This window comes from Biomphalaria glabrata, chromosome 4, assembly GCF_947242115.1.
Source record: "Biomphalaria glabrata chromosome 4, xgBioGlab47.1, whole genome shotgun sequence".
Lineage (NCBI taxonomy): Eukaryota > Metazoa > Mollusca > Gastropoda > Planorbidae > Biomphalaria > Biomphalaria glabrata.
This window is the reverse complement of record NC_074714.1, coordinates 43,751,830-43,776,155: the sequence shown is the minus strand read 5'-3', so window position 1 is coordinate 43,776,155 and position 24,326 is coordinate 43,751,830. Positions and strand designations below refer to the sequence as shown.

Genomic DNA, 24,326 nt, shown 5'->3' with positions numbered 1-24,326 from the left:
CCTCCAAAATTTACGTTAACCCCCTCTTCATAATAAAAAAAGAAAATTACACACTCAAAATTCTATGAGCGTAGCCTCTTTAATATTAAAAACAAAGCAAATTATACACTCAACCTGTTATGAGTGTATTCAAAGGGGTTTTGAGTTTAAACTCCCCTCCAGTGGAGTTTGAAGCTAAAAAATATCTCTTCAATATAAAACAAAAAGAAAATTACACCCTCAGAAATCTGTGAGCGTAGCCAAAGGGGTTATGAGTTTAACCCCCCCCCCCCCCCCCCCAGTAAGCGGGGTCGGAAGCTAAAAAATACATCTTCAATGTAAGAAAAAAAGCAAATTACGCACTCAAAATGCTATGAGCGTTGCCAAAAGGAGTTTTCATTTTAAACCTCCCTTCAGAAAGGGTTTGATGCTAAAAAATTCCTCTTCAATATAAAAAAAGCAAATTACACAATAAAATTATTTGAGCGCAGCCAAGACAATTAAGGGTTTTGAGTTTAAATCCCTCTCCTACAGATGGCCTTTTTAAAAGTTTAAAACCCCTCCAGATGGTTTTGAGTTTAAAATCTCCCTACAGAGCGTTTTGAGGTGGAAAACCTCTATCTTCAATATTATTCTAAAGCAAACTACTGTTACTAAATTCTATTACCGTAGCTAAATGGGGGTTTTGAATTAAAAAAAATAATCCCGATAACTCCAGAGATTTTTTAGTTTAAAACCCCCAACAGATGATTTTGACGATAAAACTTCACTTTTTTTTCAATATAAAATCTAAAGCAAACTACGGTCACTTAATTCCAAGAGCGTATTCAAGAGAGGCTACACATTTCTACCAGTGGCAGGGCTCAATTAATAAAGTGCAGTGAATAGTCATCTGCCGAAATTGAAAAACACTAAATGTGGCTCAACAAAGATAGCTAAAACAGATTTTAGAAATCAGTTATAGAGATCGGGTGTAAATCAAGGAAATCATATGCCGAACTGGGATTCGACCCCTTAGAAAGATTGTGACAGAGCTTCGCATAAGGTTTGCGGGACATGTTCTCCGACAAGAAGAGTTGCGATGACATCCTAGTACCACTTGGCGCCACACATTCATGGAGGTCCTCAGAGCAGGTGGGAAGAGGCTTCATACATTACCAGTGACAGATTTTTGTGGAAACACTTGACGGTAAATGCGCCGAACGGCGTAAGAGGGTGTAAGTCAGTAAGAATAGCACATTAGATTTTTGAAATAAAACTTTTAATAGCAGGAAAATGCACTGTAGATACCTCAGAATATGCATTTTGTTGGCTTTCAATATCAGAAATAGTGCTTGGCGGCGGGGCTCCGCCCCGCGCTGGGGGAGTTCCCCCCAAGCCACCTCCCCCCCGGAAAAAAATCCTGGCTACGCCCATGCATTCTACCATACAGTATAGATTAGTATGTGCTAGTATGTCAGTCTGTTCTTTCCAATTAATTGTCATTTCCCCTTTTCAACTGTAAGTTAGTTTTAAATTTCACCAAGAGTTTCTGAAACTCAAGTCTGTACTTGGAACTCATGTTATAGTAGATGAATATAGTGAAACTAGAGTTGCTTATCTTCAGAAAGTTGGTACAAGTACTGAATACACGTCTTAGATCGCTGTGGGAGCCGTTCAGTGCAAGGGCCTTTATGAAGACCGTTGCAGTAAACATCAGGGACTGTGGCAGGAGAAGCACCACTGCCATGAAGGAGACGGTCATGAACATCCTTGCAGACTTTCGCTCCTTGGAAGTGATGTGAGAAATTGCCGAGCTTGAAACTTGCTGCCTCCACATGGCCTTGGACTTGAGCTTCAAGAAGAGAGTCGTGCAGCATGTGATGAGAACAATGTAGGTGCTGTAAGGAAGAATCATGTCTGTGACGTAATAGGTTACAGGAAACACTTCCGCTCTTCTGCTATTGAAGTAAATAACGTACACTGTTTTGTTTCGTTCTGGGACATAAGTCCAGTCAAAATATGAGGTATAAAACTGGGGAAACAGGTACAGAGAATGTAATATAAATATGCTCCAGTTGACCCCAAAGGAAACCTTGTTCGTAATTAGGGTTTTGACCTTCAAAGGCCATGTCACGCAAAGGCACCTCTCCAAAGCGGCGTAAGCAGTTATCACGCCACTGACCCTACTGAAGTATTCGAACATAAATCCACTTATAAAGCCAATAACCACTTTAGAAACGAACAAATCAATCTCCAGGATGTAAGGGGTCATCATGATAGAGTACACAAGTTCAAATATCAGACTGCCCAGGTCGCTAATGGCCAGGGCAGTCAGAGTAACATTAACACCATCTTGGTAGCCCAGCTTTCGAAACAGCGGTATGTTCACGATATTAGCCGCAACACCAAACAGACAGACAAACACTGTAAAGACACAGCCAACTACAAGAATCACCAGATCTAGTATAAGGGGATCAATTGTTGGATTCGTCCTTAATTCTCCATCAGTGATGAATGTATTAGCAGTAGACATCTTTTACATGGTAATAGTTTGTCAGTCTTTTGATTCGTAGGGTTTGCAAAAACAACAACTTCGATAAAGCCCTTACTAAGTGTTGTATGTCCACTTTGGGTGTATATCTTACAGTCTATTGTGTTCTGACTTTGGGAATATAAAGACATACTAATTGATTAATTTCTCTATAATATAATATATATTACAACAATAACATTTGAAAATTAAACCCTTTATGATATATCTTTTTTTTCAGCACAAATTTTTAAAAATGTTTTCAATTTTAAGTCTCTTTTGTGCGCGAAGTTATATCATTATAAAATAACTAACAAGGCTTCAAAGAGCTAACATTTATGTGTAATAACATACTTGTGACATTTACTTTTACAGTGAGCTGAAAACATAACTGCCGTATCAGTACTTACACTACATATTGATTGGTTTGTTTGTTAAGACAGTTTTACTCTGAAGACCTTTAATACAATAATAATAACAAGTTTATTGTCTTTGTGAAAATATATTGTGTATTTTGTTTTTCTAAATGTACACAATTTGAATGGATGTTTATAAATGACATACCTTTAGATTGTAGATACACATCTTGATAAATCTTTGAGCTGGTGGCGGGGAAGATGAAGGCGTTGGTGTTGTTTTTTTTTATTTCTTTATAAGATATATTCAAAATAGTATTTGCATTCCTTTAGTATCATCGACCGCCATTATGTACGAGCACGAATCTAGAATAGTCTCGAGTTATTATAAGTATAGTTTCAATCTTCTGAAGTGACTTGAAGTTAATGCTTCACTGTACAATCAAAAGTGATATTTCATTACCAACGAACATAGAGGAGTGGATAGAAACATCACACACATTGTCACGATTTCCGTCGAAGTGACAAAACGAACTCAAATTTCGACGAAATATTATGACCATAATGAGTCGGACTCCACTTTTGTTTGTGATTGTGTGTATGTTAACACAGTACTACTCTACTGATGTACTGTCATACACGTTAGTACTCACTCTTATAATAATAGGAGATAAGACTTCTAGGTAAGCCTTACAAAGATCAGATCACAATTGGTTATACTCTGACAGAGTAAAATTTACACATAACTTTAAAAGGAATTTTTTTTTTCGTTGGTAGAGAATAGGAGTGGAGTCAAAAATGTTCCATTTGTGTTTAAATCTTTCATTCATTTGTTATTAAGAGTAAAATATTCGCTCTTACAAAACAGTCGTCTGCTTCATGAAGGAGAAATTAACTTTTTGTAAATAAGAGTTCTGTTATATTTTTAGTTTTTCGTGTAAATTTAAAATCATTAGTCCATGTCGAGGTCTGTGTCCAGGTTTTTTTCCACCCAAGTTTTTTGAGCCGATGAATTTGCAAGTTAAATAGAGGAATTGTATAAAAGATTGCCCAAAGTAATTTGTACATGCAAAATAAAAATTCATAGATAGGCAATATTCTCCTTCGATTCTGTGACACAGTTATGCGCAAATGCAAACAAACAAAGCATTAACAAAGAGAACAGCAAAGTTTCTCTGTGGACACTGCAAACTTTATTTCTTTTCTAGTATCGAACAAAGAGTAAAATTAGTAGAGACAGAGACATGAAGGCAGATCTAAGAGTTTCTCTTTGCTTACTGCCACTGTTGACACCGTCTTCATCTAAGGAAAAGAAATGATTCATACAAATCAATGACATTTTTATAATTCTTGAGAATACAATGATATAGCAAGTAGAGTTATTGGTATTAGTTTTATAGCTAACACAATACAGTATCTATATTTAGTATGTGTGTGTGTGTGTGTTATGTGCCTGAGTTGCCGTTGTCGTAACGCTTTGTCAAAGAACGCGCAATTAGGTTGTTTAACATGAAATGATTCGAATCAATGTAAATCAGATTGTTGTCTTCAATAAAATTGTTACGTGTGCTTTTAAAAAAATCTAATTCATAATTTTAAATCACAACTTGCACATTTTCTTTGGTTAAACCGCCCCTATATTGGTTGACCGCCGCTATTTTTTTGTTTCATGGGTGGCAGTGCCGGCCCGTTGGATCGCTGGCGAGACATTCCAAGCCCAAGTCTATTCTTTTGTTGACAATAAGATCTCCTTATATGAGATACTCTACTCTCACCAGTCTTTTGTTGACAATAAGATCTCCTTATATGAGATACTCTACTCTCACCAGTCTTTTGTTGACAATAAGATCTCCTTATATGAGATACTCTCACAGCACACACACACACACATACATATAAAGAAAGAAACCAACTCGTGCATACAAATGATAGATTTGTATTACTGAAAGTTGTATTACTGAAATATACTCAGAACTTTCAATAAGATTCAATGTCTCATATCAATCCAATACAAACAACAACTAATCACACGCTGTAACTAACCATCCCCTCCAAACTCGAATCTCTGCAATCACTAAACTACAAGTTACACGCTTTCCTAATCTAAATCAAAAATTCATTTCCACATCTTACATATACTGCCTCTTCTTTTTACTATTCCCGTAAACTTTCAGGATCTCACAGCAGCTGGGTGCAGTGAAACAAAATGTAGCACTAACTTGTTACTAAACTAAAAGGTTTTTGACAAACGGTGCTGGGCGGAATGCCAGAGAGAAAGTGATGACACGAGCAGGGGATGACGCCATGAATGATTGCGAATGTTGTTTTATATGTTGTTATTAGAACTAAAAATAATAGTTTTTCAAAATATACGATGTATTTGTTTGTGTATTGGTCTTGTTCAATATGGGAATATAAAAATTAAAATTCTGTACATGGTATGTTTCATAGTTACTAAATTAAAACATTATCCTCCCTGTCATTAACATTGATTAATAATCCACCATTTCGTCCGTCATTTGAAAAAAAAAATTAACTGAAACTTATTTTAAAATTCAGATATCATAAGTACAATTACTAGAAACATGGGAAAAACAAAACTATATTGAAAAAAAGTTTAATTGTAGTACCAACCATTGTAAGAAGATGTCATTGATATTATATCTGTGGAAGTTACAATAATATGTATTGTGATAGTTACTGTTATAAAAAGCATTAAATCGAATACAGAGTTATTGTTAGTGCTCACTACAGTTCCGTAAATTGTTATTGCTGGAAATGGTAATGGACACAAAGCCTCTACTACCTATAAAATGCCACCGATAACATGCGTCTTGAATAGCTACTTACGACCAGTTCTATTTCTGGCCTTCACGTGTGGCGTAACTGTTATCACTGACAGGAGAAAGGGCGAATGCTTTTGGCAGAAGAAGCTCTTTAGCCTTGGAGAAGGAGAACTGTTTATTCCAACCCCCATGCTACCCTACGGCTACACTCGTACATAAGGAAGGGAAAAATCAGGTGCCGGTGATCCTTAAAGCAGCTTAAAGCACAGATTGCTTCACATATTGCTTTTTCCTGGCAGAACCTGCGGATTCGCTGTTCATGAACTATATGAAGTCCTTCGTTCATTTCGACACATCCACTGCGTGGAGAGTTGGGGGGGGGGAACTGCTGAGTGAGCAACACTGTTCTGATCATGTTTAATGCCATGGCGCTCATCTCATGACATGAATCATAGTCGCTTCTCTACTGAAGGAGGCCATAGTCTTTTGGGGCAAACTATGACATTCGCGATGTCTCCGATGTTACACTATCACAGTATTAGGCATTACAGTTACACTTGTTAAGGATGTTGCTATGCAAAGCAAGAAGTTTTCCATTTTCAGACTTTACAAACCAATATGTTTTAGTTTCATTATTTTACAATCTATATGGATACTAAGATCTGTGGTTATTAACTCCTTTTCTTAGTGAATGCTTAGTAACCACATAAACTAATACAAACAACGTTAACAAAAGTAAAAAAATCATAAAATAAATTTCAACTTACTGCAGGGGAATGACTTTTTGTCCAGCTCAGCTTGACCAGTGGTCAAGTATCTCTTCTTGTCAGCTTCACTAAAGTTACAAGCTTGAATGGCGAAAACACAGCTGTAAAATTTCTTTATTTCACTGCAGACCAAAGTGACAGTATTTATTGGTTAAAACTTCATTTATGTATAAGTCTCTATAGGAGAAAATCAAACATAAAGGCAAATCCAGAAGTTTTTATTTGGTGTATCCAGGTGTACAGAATACAGAAGTATTGATAAGCGAAGTATTTTGATGCCATACAATTTAATGCACTTTTCAGCTCTGTTAGACCAAACTTCAGAAACTCTTTTGCTTGTAACAAATGTCAACTTTATCGTCCCACGTAACGGAAAATCTGTTTGCGATTAATTGAAAATAAAAATAAAAAATATCAGTAAAAATTGTAAGTTAACCATCTGTACTTCACTGGCGCCTCTCCTGAGTCCTTGATAACTGTTCTTGTACGTTATTGAGTACATAACTATAATTGTTTATGTCCTTTTTTTGTTCGTGTGTTTTTGTTCCACTAACCCAACAGTTGAGTATTTTTGTGTCCACTAGTTAAATCACTAGGATGCGCCGACGTTCTGTCCCAACAGATGAAAAACAAGTATGACAGACAAGAAGGTCCGATACGTAAACATGACGATTCTCGTCATGACAGAGGTAGATAACGAAGATATGAATTAATATAGACTTTCTTGTCCTTTGCAATAATGTTTCATGTAACATCTTGAAAAAAAGAATCTCTATCCAATGTTATCAAGTCGACATTTCTGTTAGAATCTCATTTTTTTTTTTAAAAAAGGACTTATAAATAATTTTTATACTCTTTCGTTTGTTTGTGTACATTATGTTGAAATAATGATGATGGCTAGTCTATACAAGAAAAACTGTTTAAAGATTGGTATCTAAAATTGTTTTAATTATTTCTTTCGTCACATTCTTCAAGAACATCATTGAGTTTTAGAAATATACTGACAGTAAGAAGCACTTTGTATGAAGCTATTTCAGAACTATTAATGTAAACGAACCTGCAGGCACGTTCCTTGGTCAACCCTGTACTGGACATAACTGCATTGTAAGTGTTCGCACATCGAACTTGACCAGTTTGACATTCTAAGTGAACAGAAGACAAGACAAAGCTAAACAGTGTTAATGACATTGACAGTCTTGGGTTTTACATTGGCTAGCCAAATGATTGTTTGGCTACCACAATGATCACTGTCAAACCTAACGACAATAAAAATTGTAAAACAGCAAAAAGATACCAGAATAATGAATGTCCACGGGCGAGGCGCTGTGGCTGAGTGGTAAAGCACTTGGGGGTCCCGGGCTCGAATGTTGGTGAAGACTGGGATTTTTTTATTTCAAGATCTTTAGGGTGGACTCAGGAGCTCAAAAGGGTATCTGACATAAGTTGGGGAAAATTAAAGGCGCTTGGTCGTTGATCTAGACACAGATGACCTTTACATCATCTATAGTCAAAGTCTGCGAGAGGAACTTAACTTTTTTTTTAAAATACAAATTACTGAAAGTCGCTAACTACATTCACATTGTTAATGAATTCTTGTTAATTCCTAATACAAGATTCCATACACGAGTTTTATCAAAGCGAATAGTTAGAGACGATTTCTAAATGTTGCTTTTGAAATGAATGCCCAGTTTCTATCTGAAATATAAAGATAAAACAGTACAGTCTCACTTTTAACTGTCAGTATGAGGATCCGGAATAGGTAAGATACCAGCGAGTCACTAGTTTATATCACACTACTTAAATTACTTTTCTTTTGCAAACTTTTATAAATACTTAGCAAACAAGACAGTTATGGTCTTATAGAATCTTAGGCGCTTGTGTGGAACGTAAAACAATTTTCAAATCCCCTAGCTACCCATTTTGATGTTAGAACAACAATTGAAACGAAATATATGAACTTTTAGAACTAGAGTGATAAGATTCAGAGTAAATGCGTAATATTATTTTTATTTATTATTTATTATTTTTACCTGAAATCTTTTATTAGTTTTATGCAGTACATATAATCTCAATCAGTTATAATAATAATAATAATAAATAATAATAATTATAGCTTTTATATAGCCTACTTATAGCATGCTCAGAACGCTATGGTCCAATTTCATTTGTGGACCGCTGGGGGGAGGGTGGTATCTGGGAGAAGGTTTTCCGTGCTGCCTTTAGGCGGTCAGTTAAGACAACTCTGCTCAAGTCGGGTGTCGAACCTCGAGTCCTCTTCATAGGTAGCCAAGCCAGGCCAAGTTCAATCGTACTTATCCTCTCGACCACGCTTCCCATAATAAGTTATCTTATAATTGTCTATTTTATAGTCAATATTGGACCAACAATTAAATATCAAATACTAAATAGTATTCTTCCGGTCGAATGCTTCTATTCTGTTGTCAGCTTTTAAATGAAGGTGTCATCGTCATGGAGCCTGGTAGTCAGTTTTAATAACGTAGCTTTAAATACTTTACCAACGAGACTTGATTGTGTGACTGCAACTGTTGTGATGACGTCAGACTTGGGAAGAAGTGTTGTAGATTTGATCTCTTTAGCTGTCGTTGAAATTGGGGGAGCGAAAGTGGACAGACCTATAAAAAAAAGTACAACAAAAACTCTTTATTACCTTTAGTAAAGACAAAGAACTTGCAACTCACCTCACTAGAGCACATCTCATTGGTTACTTTTAAAGTAATTTTACTGTAAAGGAAATTCGACTTACTGCATTTGACATCCTCTGTCACCTTCTGTTCTATGATGAAAGATGTGAGTGTATACTTATAGTCTGCCCCTAAGCAGCTTATGTTATTGATGCATCGTAGAAAGACCGACAGATCTCTGTGTTTGTAAGATGATGAGGAACACTTTTATTCATTATTATATTTTTAATAGACGTAAATGTGTTATTCATAATATAGAGTAGATTAGGAGTAAAGAGGTGGAAGAGACCTTCCACCCCAATAGTGAACACAATAAAACATTGAACTATGCCAGGAAGTCTGCTCGAGTGGTTAGTAAGATAAAAAATTACATAACAATACAACTGCCAAAGAAAGGGTAGGAGGGAACGACCTATAAATACATGGCGCCGAGATTTGAACGCAGACGTCACAAAGATGGGCAAGATCTGGTGACAGTTGGAGAGACTCGCACAGAACTGATACCACTGGAGGAAGAGGGTTACCTATGCCCCATGCGGGATCAATGGTAAAGATGAGATGACATTTCAGAATTCTATTAAACGGTGTAGAATCAATATTTGCATCAAAGTAAAAATAGCCCGTACCACTTCGTGTTTAACTGTTGTCTGCAATTAAAGAAATTAGAATTGAATTGGGGCCTACTTGACAGAGAATTGGTTACTCTATATTTGCAATCTAACAGTAGCTTAACAAGGAGGGCATATCTACAAAGTATCCACCTCAACTAGCTTTCAAGAAAATGAATATTAAGTCTCTTAGACCTACTCGAGAACATTACAGCATATAAAGAATAAGATGTTGCACATTTTTGCTTGCGAAGAAGACGCCTCACTATTAAACAATGTAACACGCTTTTAAAAGTCCTCACCAAGGTTTTGTAGATACATACTTGTTGATGTCTAAGAGCTGAGCCGAAGGCTCTTCGAGCTCTAAGTTTGAAAAAAAACCTGTTTGGTCGTCCAGCCGAACAGTAAAAAAAAACAAACCTGTGTGAACACACAGTTCTGTTTGGGAGAGACCCTAGACAATGCCTATGTAAGGCATTGCTGTTTACCGATGCGTTCGACCCCCGACACGTGGACTAGAGACACGGCCGAAGGCCGGGAACGCACCGGGGACTTCTGCCATTTTCCTTCAATGTACCAAGCTAACTGTGCGGGATCCGCCATTTATGTAACGGTCCCTTTGAGGAACAGCGCATGGATTGGTGACGTGTTTGTGGGGACTTTGTTACAACCCCGCCCGTGAAAGGGGTGGACTCTCGTCTACCCATGGGCATCCCCACGGGAGTCCTGTGTTGCTACCCATTTCGCCTAGCCACTTCCTCAAATGGCCGTTTCCACGCGGGCGCCACGATGAGGCAGGGCAGCGTGCCCGCGTGTAGATACATACTTGAAAGGTCAATTGACAGGATTTCATTTCTATCAGGGAAAGAGATACTACTCTTTATTTACTAGTAGCAAAGCAACCAATGTAGGATTCTCCTTGCTTTAATGTTTTTATCCCATGAATACTAATGTAATATTTATAGTTATCTATTGTTAGCTATTGTTAACTAATTCTCTAAATAAGGCTATCTTAAGCTAGTACTGTCTCTAAATAAAACACTATTAATTAATTACGACTAATTGATCTCAAAATTTCACTACTTCATGGGTTGTCATCGACTATGAATTATTTGTACAAAGTTTCAACTTGATCCAAAAATTGGAAATGGGAGAAAAGAGAGTGTACAAAATGTATACCAGATAGACAGAAAAAAAAATGAGTTGATACAATCTTTGTAGACAATCTGAAAACTTACGTGCAAATATATTTGGTTTCATCGCCATGTTTTTGTACATTTTTCTCATAGCTCTGCAGACATTGTGAAATAAGATCCAAATTTGGGACGCAGTTGACAGTTGTGGCTAGAGATGAAATGTGAAAAATTTTAACCATCGAAAAAATTCCATATCTACTACATAAAACCTACTAAAGCGCCTATTATGACTATATATAGAAATGTATGTACGTCTCGGCCTTAGTTGCTTGTATAAATGAGATGCAACGGATAAGGAATGCATAGAGACATTTGATCGTAGTCCTTTATGACTTCAATACAGGGACAACAAAGATTTTGTTTCTCAAATTCTTAAAGTTATTCCACACCATGAAAAAAAATTGATTCTTACAACTGAAATATCAAATTAATTTGAAACAAATAGTTTCAGTGATGGGAATATAATTTTAAAAAATAACTGAAAAAAAAAACTAACGTGAATAGTCAGATTTTAAGAAGCTAAACGATTAATGACCTTCTCGACTTGGCTAAGTATTTTTTTTCCATATAAATTAGTGGAACATGCATAACAGCTTTCTCAATATTTTATTAACAAAATGTACAGAACCTAATACATACTAGCTACTGTGCTGGTAGGCTTAGCTGTTATACCTGCAAATAAAATTAGAATAAAATAATTGCTTTTCAAGTTTTAATGATTTTTCATTTGAAAAAATTTTAAACCAGCTATATATATATAATTCTCTTCTTCCCTTAACAGTTTAAACGAGTAGTAAGGAGTAAAGGAAAGATCACTCTGCGGATAGTCCACGAGAAAACAAGAAAAGGGGGGGGGGGTGTGAGAACACGTAGTCACAACCTAGCAGGGCAGGACCGCGCAATATCACTCCTTTTTTTTTTAATTTCTACCTCACGTTAAAAAAAAAGGGGGGGGGAGGAGTAATCTACTCTGTAGTAACTATCAAAGCGACAGAGCACGCTCAAGAGTTTGGACACAATGGAAAGATCACTCTTTTATTTTTGCAACTCGGACGGAGGGAGTTATCCTAAATAATTTTAGAGTGAAAAAAAATACGATTTTCGTCTTTATATTTCAGGAGATTGGTATGAGTTTTCAAAAGATTTTAATAATTTCCGGATATTTCTAGGACTTTTTCGTATATTTTGCTATTTCAGAAGATTTCCAGGACCACTTGTTAAATCGACAGGAGGCCGCAGGAAATCTGTTATAAGTTATAAAATAGTTTCATTTAATAATGTATACACCTAAAATTAGCGCGGGTCCTATAAATTTGCGGGGCCCACTGCGGTCGCATAGGTTGCAGTGGCCTACGTTAATGGCCCTGCAAAATAGCAGCGTATGCTACGCCGCCGGTCGACTAGTTTAAAATATTGAACATTTAAAGCAGGAAGTAACCATCGACTAAGGAGTAGTTTGAGTTTCCATATAAATATTTCTTGCAGCTAAGTGTATGTCATAAGGATGGAAATAAAGTCTTCAGTTGTACATAAATTAAATTTAATGGACTTGTAGTTGCTCTCTCTCTCTCTCTATGACTGAAGTTGTTACATTTCTTTTGTGGATGTGTGGTCACTAGACTAACCACTTAGAGTCATGAATGATGGGTGCCCAGTAGTGTTAAAACTCGAGCAGACTTCCATCAGCTGAAGAACACCTGGAGATCCAGGGAAATAAGCCCCACCACCAACATCAGGTTCTTCAACGCCATTTACAGGCCAATGCTACTTTACGGTGGCTGAGAGGCGGGGTTGGGGGTCCCGCGTTAAAATCCTGATGAAGACTGGGATTTTTAATTTCGGGATCTAAAGGCACCTCTGAGTCCACCCTGCTCTAATTGGTACCTGACATTAGCTGGTGAAAGGTAAAGACAGTTGGAGATGTTTCATTACATTGTAGCTACTACATCCCATCTCATTCATTAGATATATTCAAACTAATTATCAGTCAACAAAGTTTACGGGCGTGCCATTGTATTGAACTAAATTGTAAAAACAATAAACCAACTGTTTTGTGTACTTACTACAATCAATGAGTCCAGCCTCTAACTGTTTCTTAGCTTGGTTGACATAAGGAGATGTATCAACAGTTGAACAGGAGGTCTTGGCTAGGCAATTGGTCAAATCATCGAAATCTCTAGATAAAAAAAATATAAACATAATACTACTACTTTCATCCAATTGAAATAGGTCTAAACCATTAAAGCTGATGAACTATGTTTAAGATTGGAAATTATTTTTGTTTAGATATACTAGGCCTAGATTAATCTTTCCTATTCCACGTATTGTCAATTACGAACCTAACTTCAACTACGAACCTAGCATCAATTATGAACATGACATCAATTATATACAGAACACTAAATATAAACCTAGCATAAAATATAAATTTTACATCAAACATGAGCATTAACTATTCGCGGGACACACATTTGAGACCCTAAGAAAAGCCCATGAGAAGACAGGCTCAGAACGAGAACTTGAATAGACCTCAGGTGGATTCCTCACTGATCTTCGGACTCGAAGACAAGCCTTATTATTATTATTAATATTATGCTGTAAAAACTGAGGACTTCTAAATGGAAGTTCCCTGCCAACAGTCTTATGTTGTAATATACTGAGGCCCTGAAACACCCTCTATCCGCATCACCACCACAGTTATAACAACATTGTTAGGTTTGTCGAATTCTTTCTATTATTTTCATAATTTTTTCTTCCGTTTACTTTATATCGCCCCTACTTTTTCCATATTGCTTTTTCTTCTTTGTCTGTCATGTTAATTTTATTGCTTATATAAATACCAACCAGATCTTTAAAGATACAAGTGCAAACAAAGAGAAAAATTTAGTGAAAATCCTTATGTTACTTCCCGTTAAAAAAGTTATGTCGGAAAGGAAGTGAACTGTGAGTGGTTGTTGGATTGTAGCAGCAGATATGCACAAATTCAACTAGAGATAAAAATGTAGTTATAATAATAAGAATTAAAATTTCAAACAAAAATCTAACTCACTACAAAAACACGTCTTTACTCTTAAATCTCTAGGTCGACTCTCGTTCAAATGTCACGTGACTATTAACATATATTATGATAGAAAAGTTCATGGTTTATTATTCCATGCGACCCAACAATGAACCAGAACCAGACCCATCGTTACCTAGGAGACACACACATACACTCCGTAATAAAGAGTACTTAAATATAAAGTGATAGTGATCGATAGCTAAGGTTAATTGTTGGAAGTTAATGTTGGAAGTAATTTCCTCCCCCGTTATAATAAAATGGTAGAGAAACTGTCATCGAAAAATGAAGTCGGATGGTCACGGTCACGATTATGGCATTCTAGCACCAATGTGTATTAAGTGCACAATTTTAAACGCACTTTCTTTTTGTTGCCTTGCTTGTAAGCTGATGGAGCGGTTTTGTTATTATGCTGGTGAAACGTTTTCTTTGAGATTCTTCGGTGTTCCCCTGTTTAGGGTGAGTATCTAAGGCATGACTGCATTTCGCAGTTGGTTTCGAGGCCATAGTATACTAGACTGGTTCTTTTAGTTTGTCTTTATTTATGTCTCTAAAGGGAGTTAGTATGGGATTGGAGTTCTACACTAAATACTAGATTCAGCAGTGTGTTTTTGGTGTGATTGCGAGCATTTATGTATCACGTTGTCGGACAGCAAGGTGTAGAATTACTGTTTAATTAATATAGCCACAATATTAGAATGTTTCCAATGCAATGTCATTACTCCATCAGTTGTCATCATAACTTATATTCATATCATTAAACAATTACATTGTCAACAGTGAATCACTTATTTATTTGTAAGCACGAAGGTGCCTGTTGAATGTCAGGGGCCCGGGTAAACGAGCTAAGGCCTTAATACAACCCTGACAGTCACCTTAATGGCAGCGCAGATTCTAATAATTAAAATACTAATAATTCTAGAAAAAAAAACAAAAAAAAAAACCCAGTCATATTCAAATTATATCATACCGACAAGCTATTGATGTGGCCATGCCATTTGTAGTTCTGCTGGTGACAAAAATAATCATGCATTGGCTGAGGAGATCCTTGTTACAACTGGACGGTGCAGCTGGACAAACATATATTAACATTTAAGTACACTAAATATTTTTAAAGGTATACCCACCAAAAACTATCACCAAAAAGATTAACATATTTCATTTTTTGCTTCTAGCTTATATCATCTCTGTCTTTTTGTCTTACACGATATTTCTCCCCCACTCAATCACGGATCAAGTTGAAATTCTGAAAAATTATTTCTAGTAAGTTGACAAAACAACAATCAATTAAAAGAAAACACCAATTATTTAATTAACTGTATAGAAAATAACATGCATGTGTGTAACGCTGCCGTACCAAGTAAAACAAATGACGTTTGGGCTACGAGGCCTTCATTAGCTATAAAAAAAAATGGACAAACAATTAACACAAAATAGTGTTAAGTTAACTTATCTGTCCGATGTTGTTCTCTAAAGAGGCAGAAGATAAATGAGCTACGTTGGTGTAAAAACGCGGGAAATCTGAAGATGTCAGGCAAAGATGAATGGGTGTAGAGTTAGTGCCCATTTCATTTTAACTAAAAGTGTGTTGGCTGTTGATCCAATGACGTTGAAATGGGGAGGAATGGTGTCTGGCACCCTCTTGCAGTTTTGTGAGAGACATGAAGATAAAGAGAGGGCACTAATTGCGAGGTTCTTTTCTTCATATAGGCCTAGTATTTGTTTTTTTGTTTTTGAATACTTTTATTATTTAGATTTTAACACTATAACGACCTTCACCTTGTTTGACCTTGTTTATTTTGTTAATTTATTTCGTAATCTCTTCCCAGCTTCATCCCATTTTCATTTTCTACAGTTTTTATTTGAGTTCCAACATCTCGCCACCACATTTCTTCATTTCTCTTTCTCTTCTATTTCTCTATGACTGTATTTTACAGCTAAAGAAATCAAAAGCGGGATCCTGAAGCATTCAAATGTAAACGAAGAGCAGATTACTCTGATCTACTTGAACTATTCACATCCATCAGATTTGTGGTCGAAAAATGACAAACAAGTCTGTTTTTTAGCGGACCCGAAAGGGGAAAAGATGCTATTAGTTTTGTGTGGTCTGTCTGTCCGTCCGTCCATCGGTCCGTCCCATTTAAATCTCGTAAATTAGAAACATTATTGAAAATCCGTCATCATGATATTTTAGACCTTTCAAAGTTCTGATGCAACGGCTACATTTTTCTTTTCTGAAATTGAAAATTTTAATTTTTAAAATCAACTATGCAAACAGTTATTTTTTCCACAAAATACACCATTTTTACATCTATTCACTATAAATAGTAGTTAACACGGGAGGCTGTTTATTAAAGAGCCGCCAATGTATCATATTGTTAACACATTTATGTAAACATTGTTTTTTTTTTTAAATTGTATTGCTAATTAAGATCTGGCATATTATCTACTTCATTTACAAAAAAATGTTTACTGTTATTTTAAAAGAGAAAAATCTTTTTACCATGCATATAAGTGATACATAATTCGAAACAACCATTAATACGTATTTTTACGTATCTTCGTGTTTACAGCTATGCCTCATCACTACCATAATATAAAACATCAAACGAAAGGAAGGGGAGATTACTAATTTTTTTTTTTTTTGAAGGAAATGTTTTTTTTCAAGCTTTAAATAAGAGATTGACCCTTTACAGAACAATTACATAAATTACTAATTAGGTAATCATTATATGACATTAGTTAGGCCAGGTTCACATCGAACTTCTTCATTTTCATCTATTCCTTGGTCTGCTGGTCCGTTGGGGCACCACACAAGATCTGTCAACCTTTTTTTTCTCCATTCTTCTCTGTCATTTGCTTTGGATCGAATTTCATTCTGATACTCTACAGTATGTTATTGAAACCTACTTTTTGAAATGCCTGTGTAACCACACAAACTGTCTTTGTAACCTTTTTTTTCTGGCTTTTTTCAAGCAATTTTTTTTTCTTTAAATAGATATCACAAAGCCTGTTAACATTTTTACTATAACACTTACAGCAGTTTATATTCCTAGTTAAAAGACGATTTTCTCCCTCGCTAATCTTTTTCTGTTTCTCACTGACTGGACAATTGATAGCAGACACACATTCAGACAAAGTACGTAAATCTCTGGGAATAGGGAAAATAAGTTGTTGGTGATAAAACAAATGAAATCATATAACAAGGTTTGGTTGGTTTATTAAATGTTAGGCCAAACTATGGGATTACATAATTGCAGAAATGTTCTAAAAAAGTTTCAAAATATTTATGGAAAAAAAATCTTATGTATCGATGATAATGGAGACAGCTTGAAGTTATAGATTCATCTACACTTTATTCTTTACTTAAATAAATTAAGGCATTAAAGGATATATATTTGACACATTAAATGCCCAAAATTGTAGAAATACGCACCCACAGAGTAGATCTCTCTCGTTGGCTCTGGTCGTAGAGGTCATGAAGAAGGTCAAATAACAAGAATCTAAACCGTCTTTACATTCTGTAGGAAAGAGACGTATGTGTAAATAGGACTTGATTTACATCCAGGTCAAACAGTTTATATCCTATTGGGTGCTCAGTTTAAATAAAATTATAGCTTTTATATAGCGCTACTTTCATGCTTATAGCATGCTCAGAGCTCTATGGTCCAATCTCGTTTGTGAACCAGTGGGGGGAGGGGGTATCTGGGAGAAGGTTTTTCCGTGCTGCCTTTGGGCGCTCCACTGTCGGGTGTCGAACCTCGAGCCCCCTTCATGGGTAGCCAAGACAAGCCAAGCTCAAGAGTACTTAGCCTCTCGACCACGCATCCCTTTGTCATTGTCTTCTCAGTATCAAATGACCTCAAAGCCCAAACCTTAAGTGGACGAAAACTAATGGCCAGCAGGGTCTGAATCGCAAAACTATCCTGTTCATAGCCATAAGACTGTACTACACGTTAGCAAGCAACATTTTTCTGATGTTTTGATGTATTTGAGTCATTGGCTAACGATGAGAAATCTGAACGAATTCAAACATTTACTTTTACATTTCAGAATCACCACTTATGACATTGTCTTTCCAATCTAACGATTAAACAAGAGTACGCTATACAAAGAAGCTACAAAAACCTAGCAGGGACCTAGATGTTTTATCTCTATCTTTGATTGTAGATAACTAGCAACACCCTTTTAAAACTATAAACAGTTATATGGTTACATCAGAATAGCACTCCAGACAGTGGAAAACAAATTATATGAAGGAGTGCAACCACCATCAGATATTGTTGTCTTTACAGACTCCCAATCTACTCTGCAAGCACTTAACAGCAGCACCTCAAACAGCCCAAGAGAGTTGACAACACTCAGTGTGATAATCCACCAGAAGATATCAAAATTAAATATCAATATTACACTACAGTGGATCCCTGGACACATTGGCATCATGGGAAATGAAAAGGCAGATAAGCTATCTAAGGCAGGTTCAACTATGGAACAACCAGATAGACCTGTTAACTACCTCACCCTAAGGTCAATGTTAGTCAACAATCACTAAGAGGATCGGCTCAACCAATGGGCATCAGGAAACACAGGCAGAGCCATGTACAGAGAAATGACTACGCCTAACAAACTGGACAGTATTAACTTCCTCCCCCGCAAAGAACAATCTACAATCTTCCAACTAAGAACAGGACACACACCACTATTAAATTACCATCTGAACAAAATAAACTCCACACAACTACCCCTTTGCAGACATTGCGCCCACCCCTTTGAAACCGTAAACCATATCCTCTTTGAATGCCCCTCCCTAATCCACCTTAGGCAGACCCTACTTCCACTACAGCCCAACATAACCAACACCCTGTACGGCAGTGCTGAACAACTGAAGAAAACAGCACACTTTTTTTTCTTGGCACAGTCTGCAAAAGAGCTGACAGCTCAGCAGCAATAAAGCTGGCTAGAAGAAGAAGAAGAAGAAGAAGTTACATCAGAATCAATTACTTATTATAGCCCAAATGACGTCAACTCAACCACTTATTATAGTCGAAAATGACGTCATTACATACATATTATTGCCTATACAAATTATTACCGAAATAATTTCAAGGGTATACTTATACTTGAAAGATGCACGTAACAATTTGACAACTGACCTTTAGTAACTGGAACTGCTGTGGTGGATGTGGTGCTTGCTGGGAAACGAAAGAAACAAAGAAGCAAAATATAAGAAATCCTTTTAAAAAAAACAAAGCTTATCTAAGGGAAATAACTCTTCATTTACAACTATATTTGTCAATAATGTCTGAAATTATTTCCCTTATTCGATGTCAAACAAAATAATAAATTACCAATAATTAATTGACTAATTGGTTATTTTTTTTTATGGATTCATGTTTTGTGTAATAAATATTCAAGGTTTTAGCTTGATCCGAGAATGTGTGTGGGAGAAATAGCGTGTACAATTATATAAGGGGACCAAACACTACATATTTGAAATATATGTGAAAACCGAAGGATTAACTTCCCTTGTTGGTATCAAATATGTTGAACAGGTATTTGGGGAGCGAAAGCTGGACACATGGGGTGTAAACAGAACAGGCTCAGATTTGTTACGAGTTTCGACCAATATTTCAACAACATAGACGTTATTACAGTGTATCACAATGTACACACACACATTTCACACACAATTTAGGCCTACACACACAATAGTTCAGATAGTTGCAGGCTTTCTAAAACGTTTTCAAAGAGAGATCATCGTTCTGTGAGATCTATCTCTGAAATAATAAGCAACATTTTCGTCAAAGTTTACGATTGTCATTGTCGCTGCTGCATCACTTGACTCGCGTCATCTAAAGTTAATGGCATGCGTACTTCTCTGAGATGAAATAGTTTTTCACTTTTCATGCTTCTTTATGCGGTGCGGTGGCTGAGTGGTTAAGCGCTTGGCTTCCAAACCTGGGGTCCTGAATCCGAATCGCGGTGATGAATAGAATTCTGAATTTCGGGATTTTCAGGGCGCCCATGAGTCCACCCAACTCTAATGGGTAGCTGACTTTAGTTGGGTAAAGTAAAGGCGATTGGTCTGTGTGCTGGCCACATGACACACTATTCTTCAACCATTGGCCAAAGAAACTGATGACTTAAAAACATCATCTGCCCTATAGATCGTAGGGTGAGAGGAGAACTTTTGTCTTGCATCCTTGAACCTAATCGTCAGTGGCATAAGATACTTTAAGAGCACTGACATTCTGCCCTTCACTAAATAGAACTTCTGCATGGAGTATTGTCGCAATGTTGTGTACAAAATGCAGTCACAGTTCAACACACGGGTTTTCAAAGAAGCTTTTCATAATAAAGGGTCAATTCTGTTAAAATATGATTTCAAAGTAGGTTATAATTTAAATAGTCACTTCGAAGGCTTCAAACTAACCACCCTGTCTTTCTCTAGCCCGAATTCTGCTAAATTCTAAATCGACGAATTTCTTTTAAAGATTTCCAGCTAAAGGTGGCGCAAAGAATTGTATCCTCAGGGCAAACAATTTCACTTTATTGTAGGCTAGAAGCATGCGTGAACGCTATAAAAAAACTGGGCATCACTAAGCAGCTTATTGACTTAGTTCATTAAATAAGGGCCAAACCTTTAATAACGATTAATATTATGTGAAACAATATGACAAACTAAAGAACCATCACCGGCTGCAATATTGATCTGTTAAGTATTTAAATACTGGAGAAGTACCTTAATGTAGGTTTACAAGTTAAAGAAAGATTTTAAAACAAAAGCGTGAAAACATCGACTGTTTTTTAATGATAGCGGGACTAACAGTCAAAACGGGACTGTCACGCCTAAATCGGAACATCCTGTCACCTTAGTATCAAAATAAAATATTTGATTACTAGTAATTACTTGACTAATTGGTAAATTTTTATTAACTCATGTATTCTCTACTCCAACGAATGATTTAGTAAAGTTTCAACTTGATCCGTGAGAGTAATTACGTGTTCAAACTTTCTACTAGACAAATAGAGTGAGGTGATATAAGCTTTGTGACAAAGAAAATCAAATGTAACAATGGTAGAGAATCATTCTTTCTTATACGACTTAATTCTCTGCTTTCTTGGATCAATTATATAATATTCATTTTATTCAGAAACCAGAATTATTTCTGATTTTGTGTACATTTATGCGTTAATTTTTAAAAATTTTTTACTAATCTGTGAAGTGTTTTTAAAAAAAGGGGGGGGTGGGAGCCAAAGATACATTTTGTAAAGCTCCCTCACCATAAGTAAATACAATAGAAAAGTGAATGTCACATTATATGAAACCTTACTGTATACAATATACATCAGTATTTGTTCTAGCTATTGAAGGCATTCTAAAGTCTAAACTAAGGTAAAGTTCATATTTTGAATATTAAAATCTATGAGGCAGATGATGTAAAGTGCATATGTGTTCCGCGGTTAACGAGAGTGTCATGTAGCCAGCACAATAACCAACCGTCATTACCTTTCCCCAATTATTGGTTGGCTACCGATTCGAGTTGGTTGGACTCAGGGGAGACCTAAAAAATCACCTGAATTAGAACCCGGTTCGGAACCCAAGCGCCTTACGCCCCAGCCCCCACGCCCCCAATGATGTTCTTAATGCTACAAAGATAGTTCTAAGTCACATCCATCTGAAACAATTATTTGTAAACACGTAAGGCTTGTCTAAAGAGTCCAAACAATGAAGGAGGAGCCTAAAGAAGCAAAAGAAAACAAAAATACTTCTTAAAAATATCAAAGCTTATCTATGGGAAAGAACCGCTTATTATTGCCAGTTATCTCAAGTCTTAACTCTCTTTCTGCTATATAAAGCAAACATTAATTAACTACTAACAATTTATTGACTAATAAATTATTCGATCTATTGATTCGTGTGTTGGCATCAACTATGAATAATTCTGCAAAATTTCAACTTGATCCGAGAATCGGAAGTGAGAGGAAAAACGTGACAAAACATGAAAAGGGAAATGAATCCATGCATCCACATATCTGATTGAGTAGCCTTTATTCCCCTTATTTCCATATCAAACAAAATAAATAATTACCAAAAATCTATTAAATAATTGGTTAATTTTTGTTCATTGATTCGTGTTTTGTCAGGTGCAATGAATAATCATGCAAATAAGAATAATTCATGCAAAGTTTCAACTTGATCCGAGAAATTGAAGTGGGAGAAAATACATTTAAAAAAAAAATTTTTACCAGACAGACAGAATGAGTTGATATAAGCTTTGTAAAAATGAAGTAAGAGTCGATAGAATGAATGAAGAGTAGAGTGTTTCTGTTAGACAGACCCTGCTACATACATGCCGTTGTACAAATAAATGGGTGTAAAAGAACAGTTCTATAAATGTATGTCTTGTAATAATTAACCACATACCTGGAGTGGTGGATGTGCTGGTTACCGTTGTTGTAGATGTCACACCTGCATATTGAAATATTTGGTTTTAAATAGCCCCCTTATAATTGTATCTTAAAAAAAAAACATAATTATTTGACTAATACATATGGTTGGATTTCATGTGGCAATCTTTAGCTTATATTATGATACTCAATTTGAAACTTGCTATAGTCCACCAGTTTAGAGTAAAACCCACATTCCAACAAATCGTAGAATGTTAAGGAATAGCTCTACCTCGTAACAAATAGTTTATAGTAACCGGACATCAACAAAGTTCAGTTACGTCACATCGTTACACTAACTAGGTAGACAATTAAAATATTATTGTACTATTTCGAAAATAGTCGATTTGTTTCTTTTGATTCTTTCAGGGATCGTCCATTTTTTATGTATGTTTAATCCTAGATATTTGATGTCTAATGTTGAGCCATTAAATAGAGTCAAGTAAAAGTAAAAGTAAAAGTTCCCATTCAGACCTTGCGATCTATTGGGCAGATGATAATAAGGTCGTTTCTATGGCCAACGGTTAACGAGCAGGGTGTCATGTGGCCAGCACAACGACCAGCCGCCTTTACTTTCCCCAACTAACGTCAGGTACCCATTTAGAGTAGGGTGGACTCAGAGGTGCCCTTAAAAAATCCAGAAATTCTAGCATCGCAGTCTTCACCGAAATTTAAACACAAGACACCAGGTTTGGAAGCCAAGCGCCCACTTAACCATCGCCTCATTCAACAGTGTGCGAAATCTTATTTTATCTCCACCAAAAAACGAATACTTTGCTTTTTTCAGCAATGATTGCCAATAAGTACTGCTCGAGCTGCAGCGTCCAGTTTTGAAATAAGTTCCTGTACCTGGTCTGTATTTTCTTTCAGTGAGATAGAAAATAGGCCGATAAGCTGGGAGTAAATCGTTCATCACTAAAGAGATAAAAACCCTGTTTAAGCTAGGCAACGGCTGTGGAAAATCTGGAAGAGATCAGCTTCCAAGTAAAATTAAAACTGTATTCTTCGATAGACGCCTCTATAATACTAACTAAATGGTTGTGAAAGTTGGACACTAAACACTACTATTTTGTGGTTGAGATAGTATGTTGAATAGAAGAAGTAACCTTATATATGTAATTAGGTTCAAACATGGCAAAAGATGGAGGATCAATAAAAGAGATAAAAACTTGTTTAAGCTTTGAATCCGCTGTCATGAGCCAACAATGGAAAATATGAAAGAGGAACATCAGTTTCCAAAGAAACTTAAAACTGTGTTATTTGGTAGAGGCCTCATTACTCCTATAGGGTTGTGAAAGTTGAACACTGAACGCTGAAGCTGAAGAGACCAAGCTTTTGAAACTAAATGTTATAGAAAAATGCTGGATGTCAAAGAAATGAGTTTGAAATTTTACAAGTCAACACTCTGGCTGGCAAGTCGGAGAAAATCTTCAACAGTGTGAACATTCGAATGCTGGACTGATTTGGTGATAGTGTAGGGCATTCTTCAAACTACTGTTCAGACAGCACAAAGAGAGGGTCGTCCTAAGAAATGTTGGCTGGAGAACGTGAAAGAATGAAGTTGCTTCTCTTAAGGACAGAAGCTGACCGAGAAGAGTGGAGGAATTTGGTTACGAGATCTGTTACAGCACCGCTACGTCAACAGTCGAGGCACATATGAGAAAAGAGAGATGTCAAGTTTTGTTTGAGATGTTAAGTTTGTTTGAGATGTCAAGTTTGTTTGAGATGTTAAGTTTGTTTGAGATGTCAAGTTTGTTTGAGATGTTAAGTTTGTTTGAGATGTCAAGTTTGTTTGAGATGTCAAGTTTGTTTGAGATGTCAAGTTTGTTTGAGATGTCAAGTTTTGTTTGAGATGTTAAGTTTGTTTGAGATGTCAAGTTTGTTTGAGATGTTAAGTTTGTTTGAGATGTC

General features: G+C 36.2%; 2 protein-coding genes across 7 annotated transcripts in view; both read right to left on the bottom strand.

Moving 5' to 3' along the window:
- Nucleotides 1–1,453: 1,453 nt before the first annotated feature.
- LOC106072532 (uncharacterized) lies at nt 1,454–2,494 on the bottom strand. The gene has a single exon (XM_013232916.2). It carries the CDS (start codon nt 2,492–2,494, stop codon nt 1,454–1,456), a length of 1,041 nt encoding a protein of 346 aa, XP_013088370.2.
- Nucleotides 2,495–4,013: 1,519 nt separating this feature from the next.
- Nucleotides 4,014–24,326, bottom strand: part of LOC106054104 (mucin-5AC-like) — a 77,385-nt gene continuing 57,072 nt past the window's right edge. For 4 of the 6 annotated variants that reach the window (XM_056027137.1, XM_056027138.1, XM_056027140.1 and 1 more), the window contains 14 exons: nt 22,393–22,437; nt 19,118–19,156; nt 17,401–17,485; nt 17,003–17,115; nt 14,935–15,034; nt 12,970–13,082; nt 11,546–11,578; nt 10,949–11,054; nt 9,165–9,280; nt 8,917–9,033; nt 7,458–7,542; nt 6,401–6,522; nt 5,482–5,511; nt 4,014–4,149 (listed from right to left, as the gene is read on the bottom strand). In XM_056027137.1, coding sequence (XP_055883112.1) covers nt 4,052–4,149; nt 5,482–5,511; nt 6,401–6,522; nt 7,458–7,542; nt 8,917–9,033; nt 9,165–9,280; nt 10,949–11,054; nt 11,546–11,578; nt 12,970–13,082; nt 14,935–15,034; nt 17,003–17,115; nt 17,401–17,485; nt 19,118–19,156; nt 22,393–22,437 — 1,202 coding nt within the window. In that variant the 3' untranslated portion in view covers nt 4,014–4,051. The remainder of the gene's footprint in view (nt 4,150–5,481; nt 5,512–6,400; nt 6,523–7,457; nt 7,543–8,916; nt 9,034–9,164; nt 9,281–10,948; nt 11,055–11,545; nt 11,579–12,969; nt 13,083–14,934; nt 15,035–17,002; nt 17,116–17,400; nt 17,486–19,117; nt 19,157–22,392; nt 22,438–24,326) is intronic. The other 2 variants (XM_056027139.1, XM_056027142.1) reach the window with 2 other exon arrangements.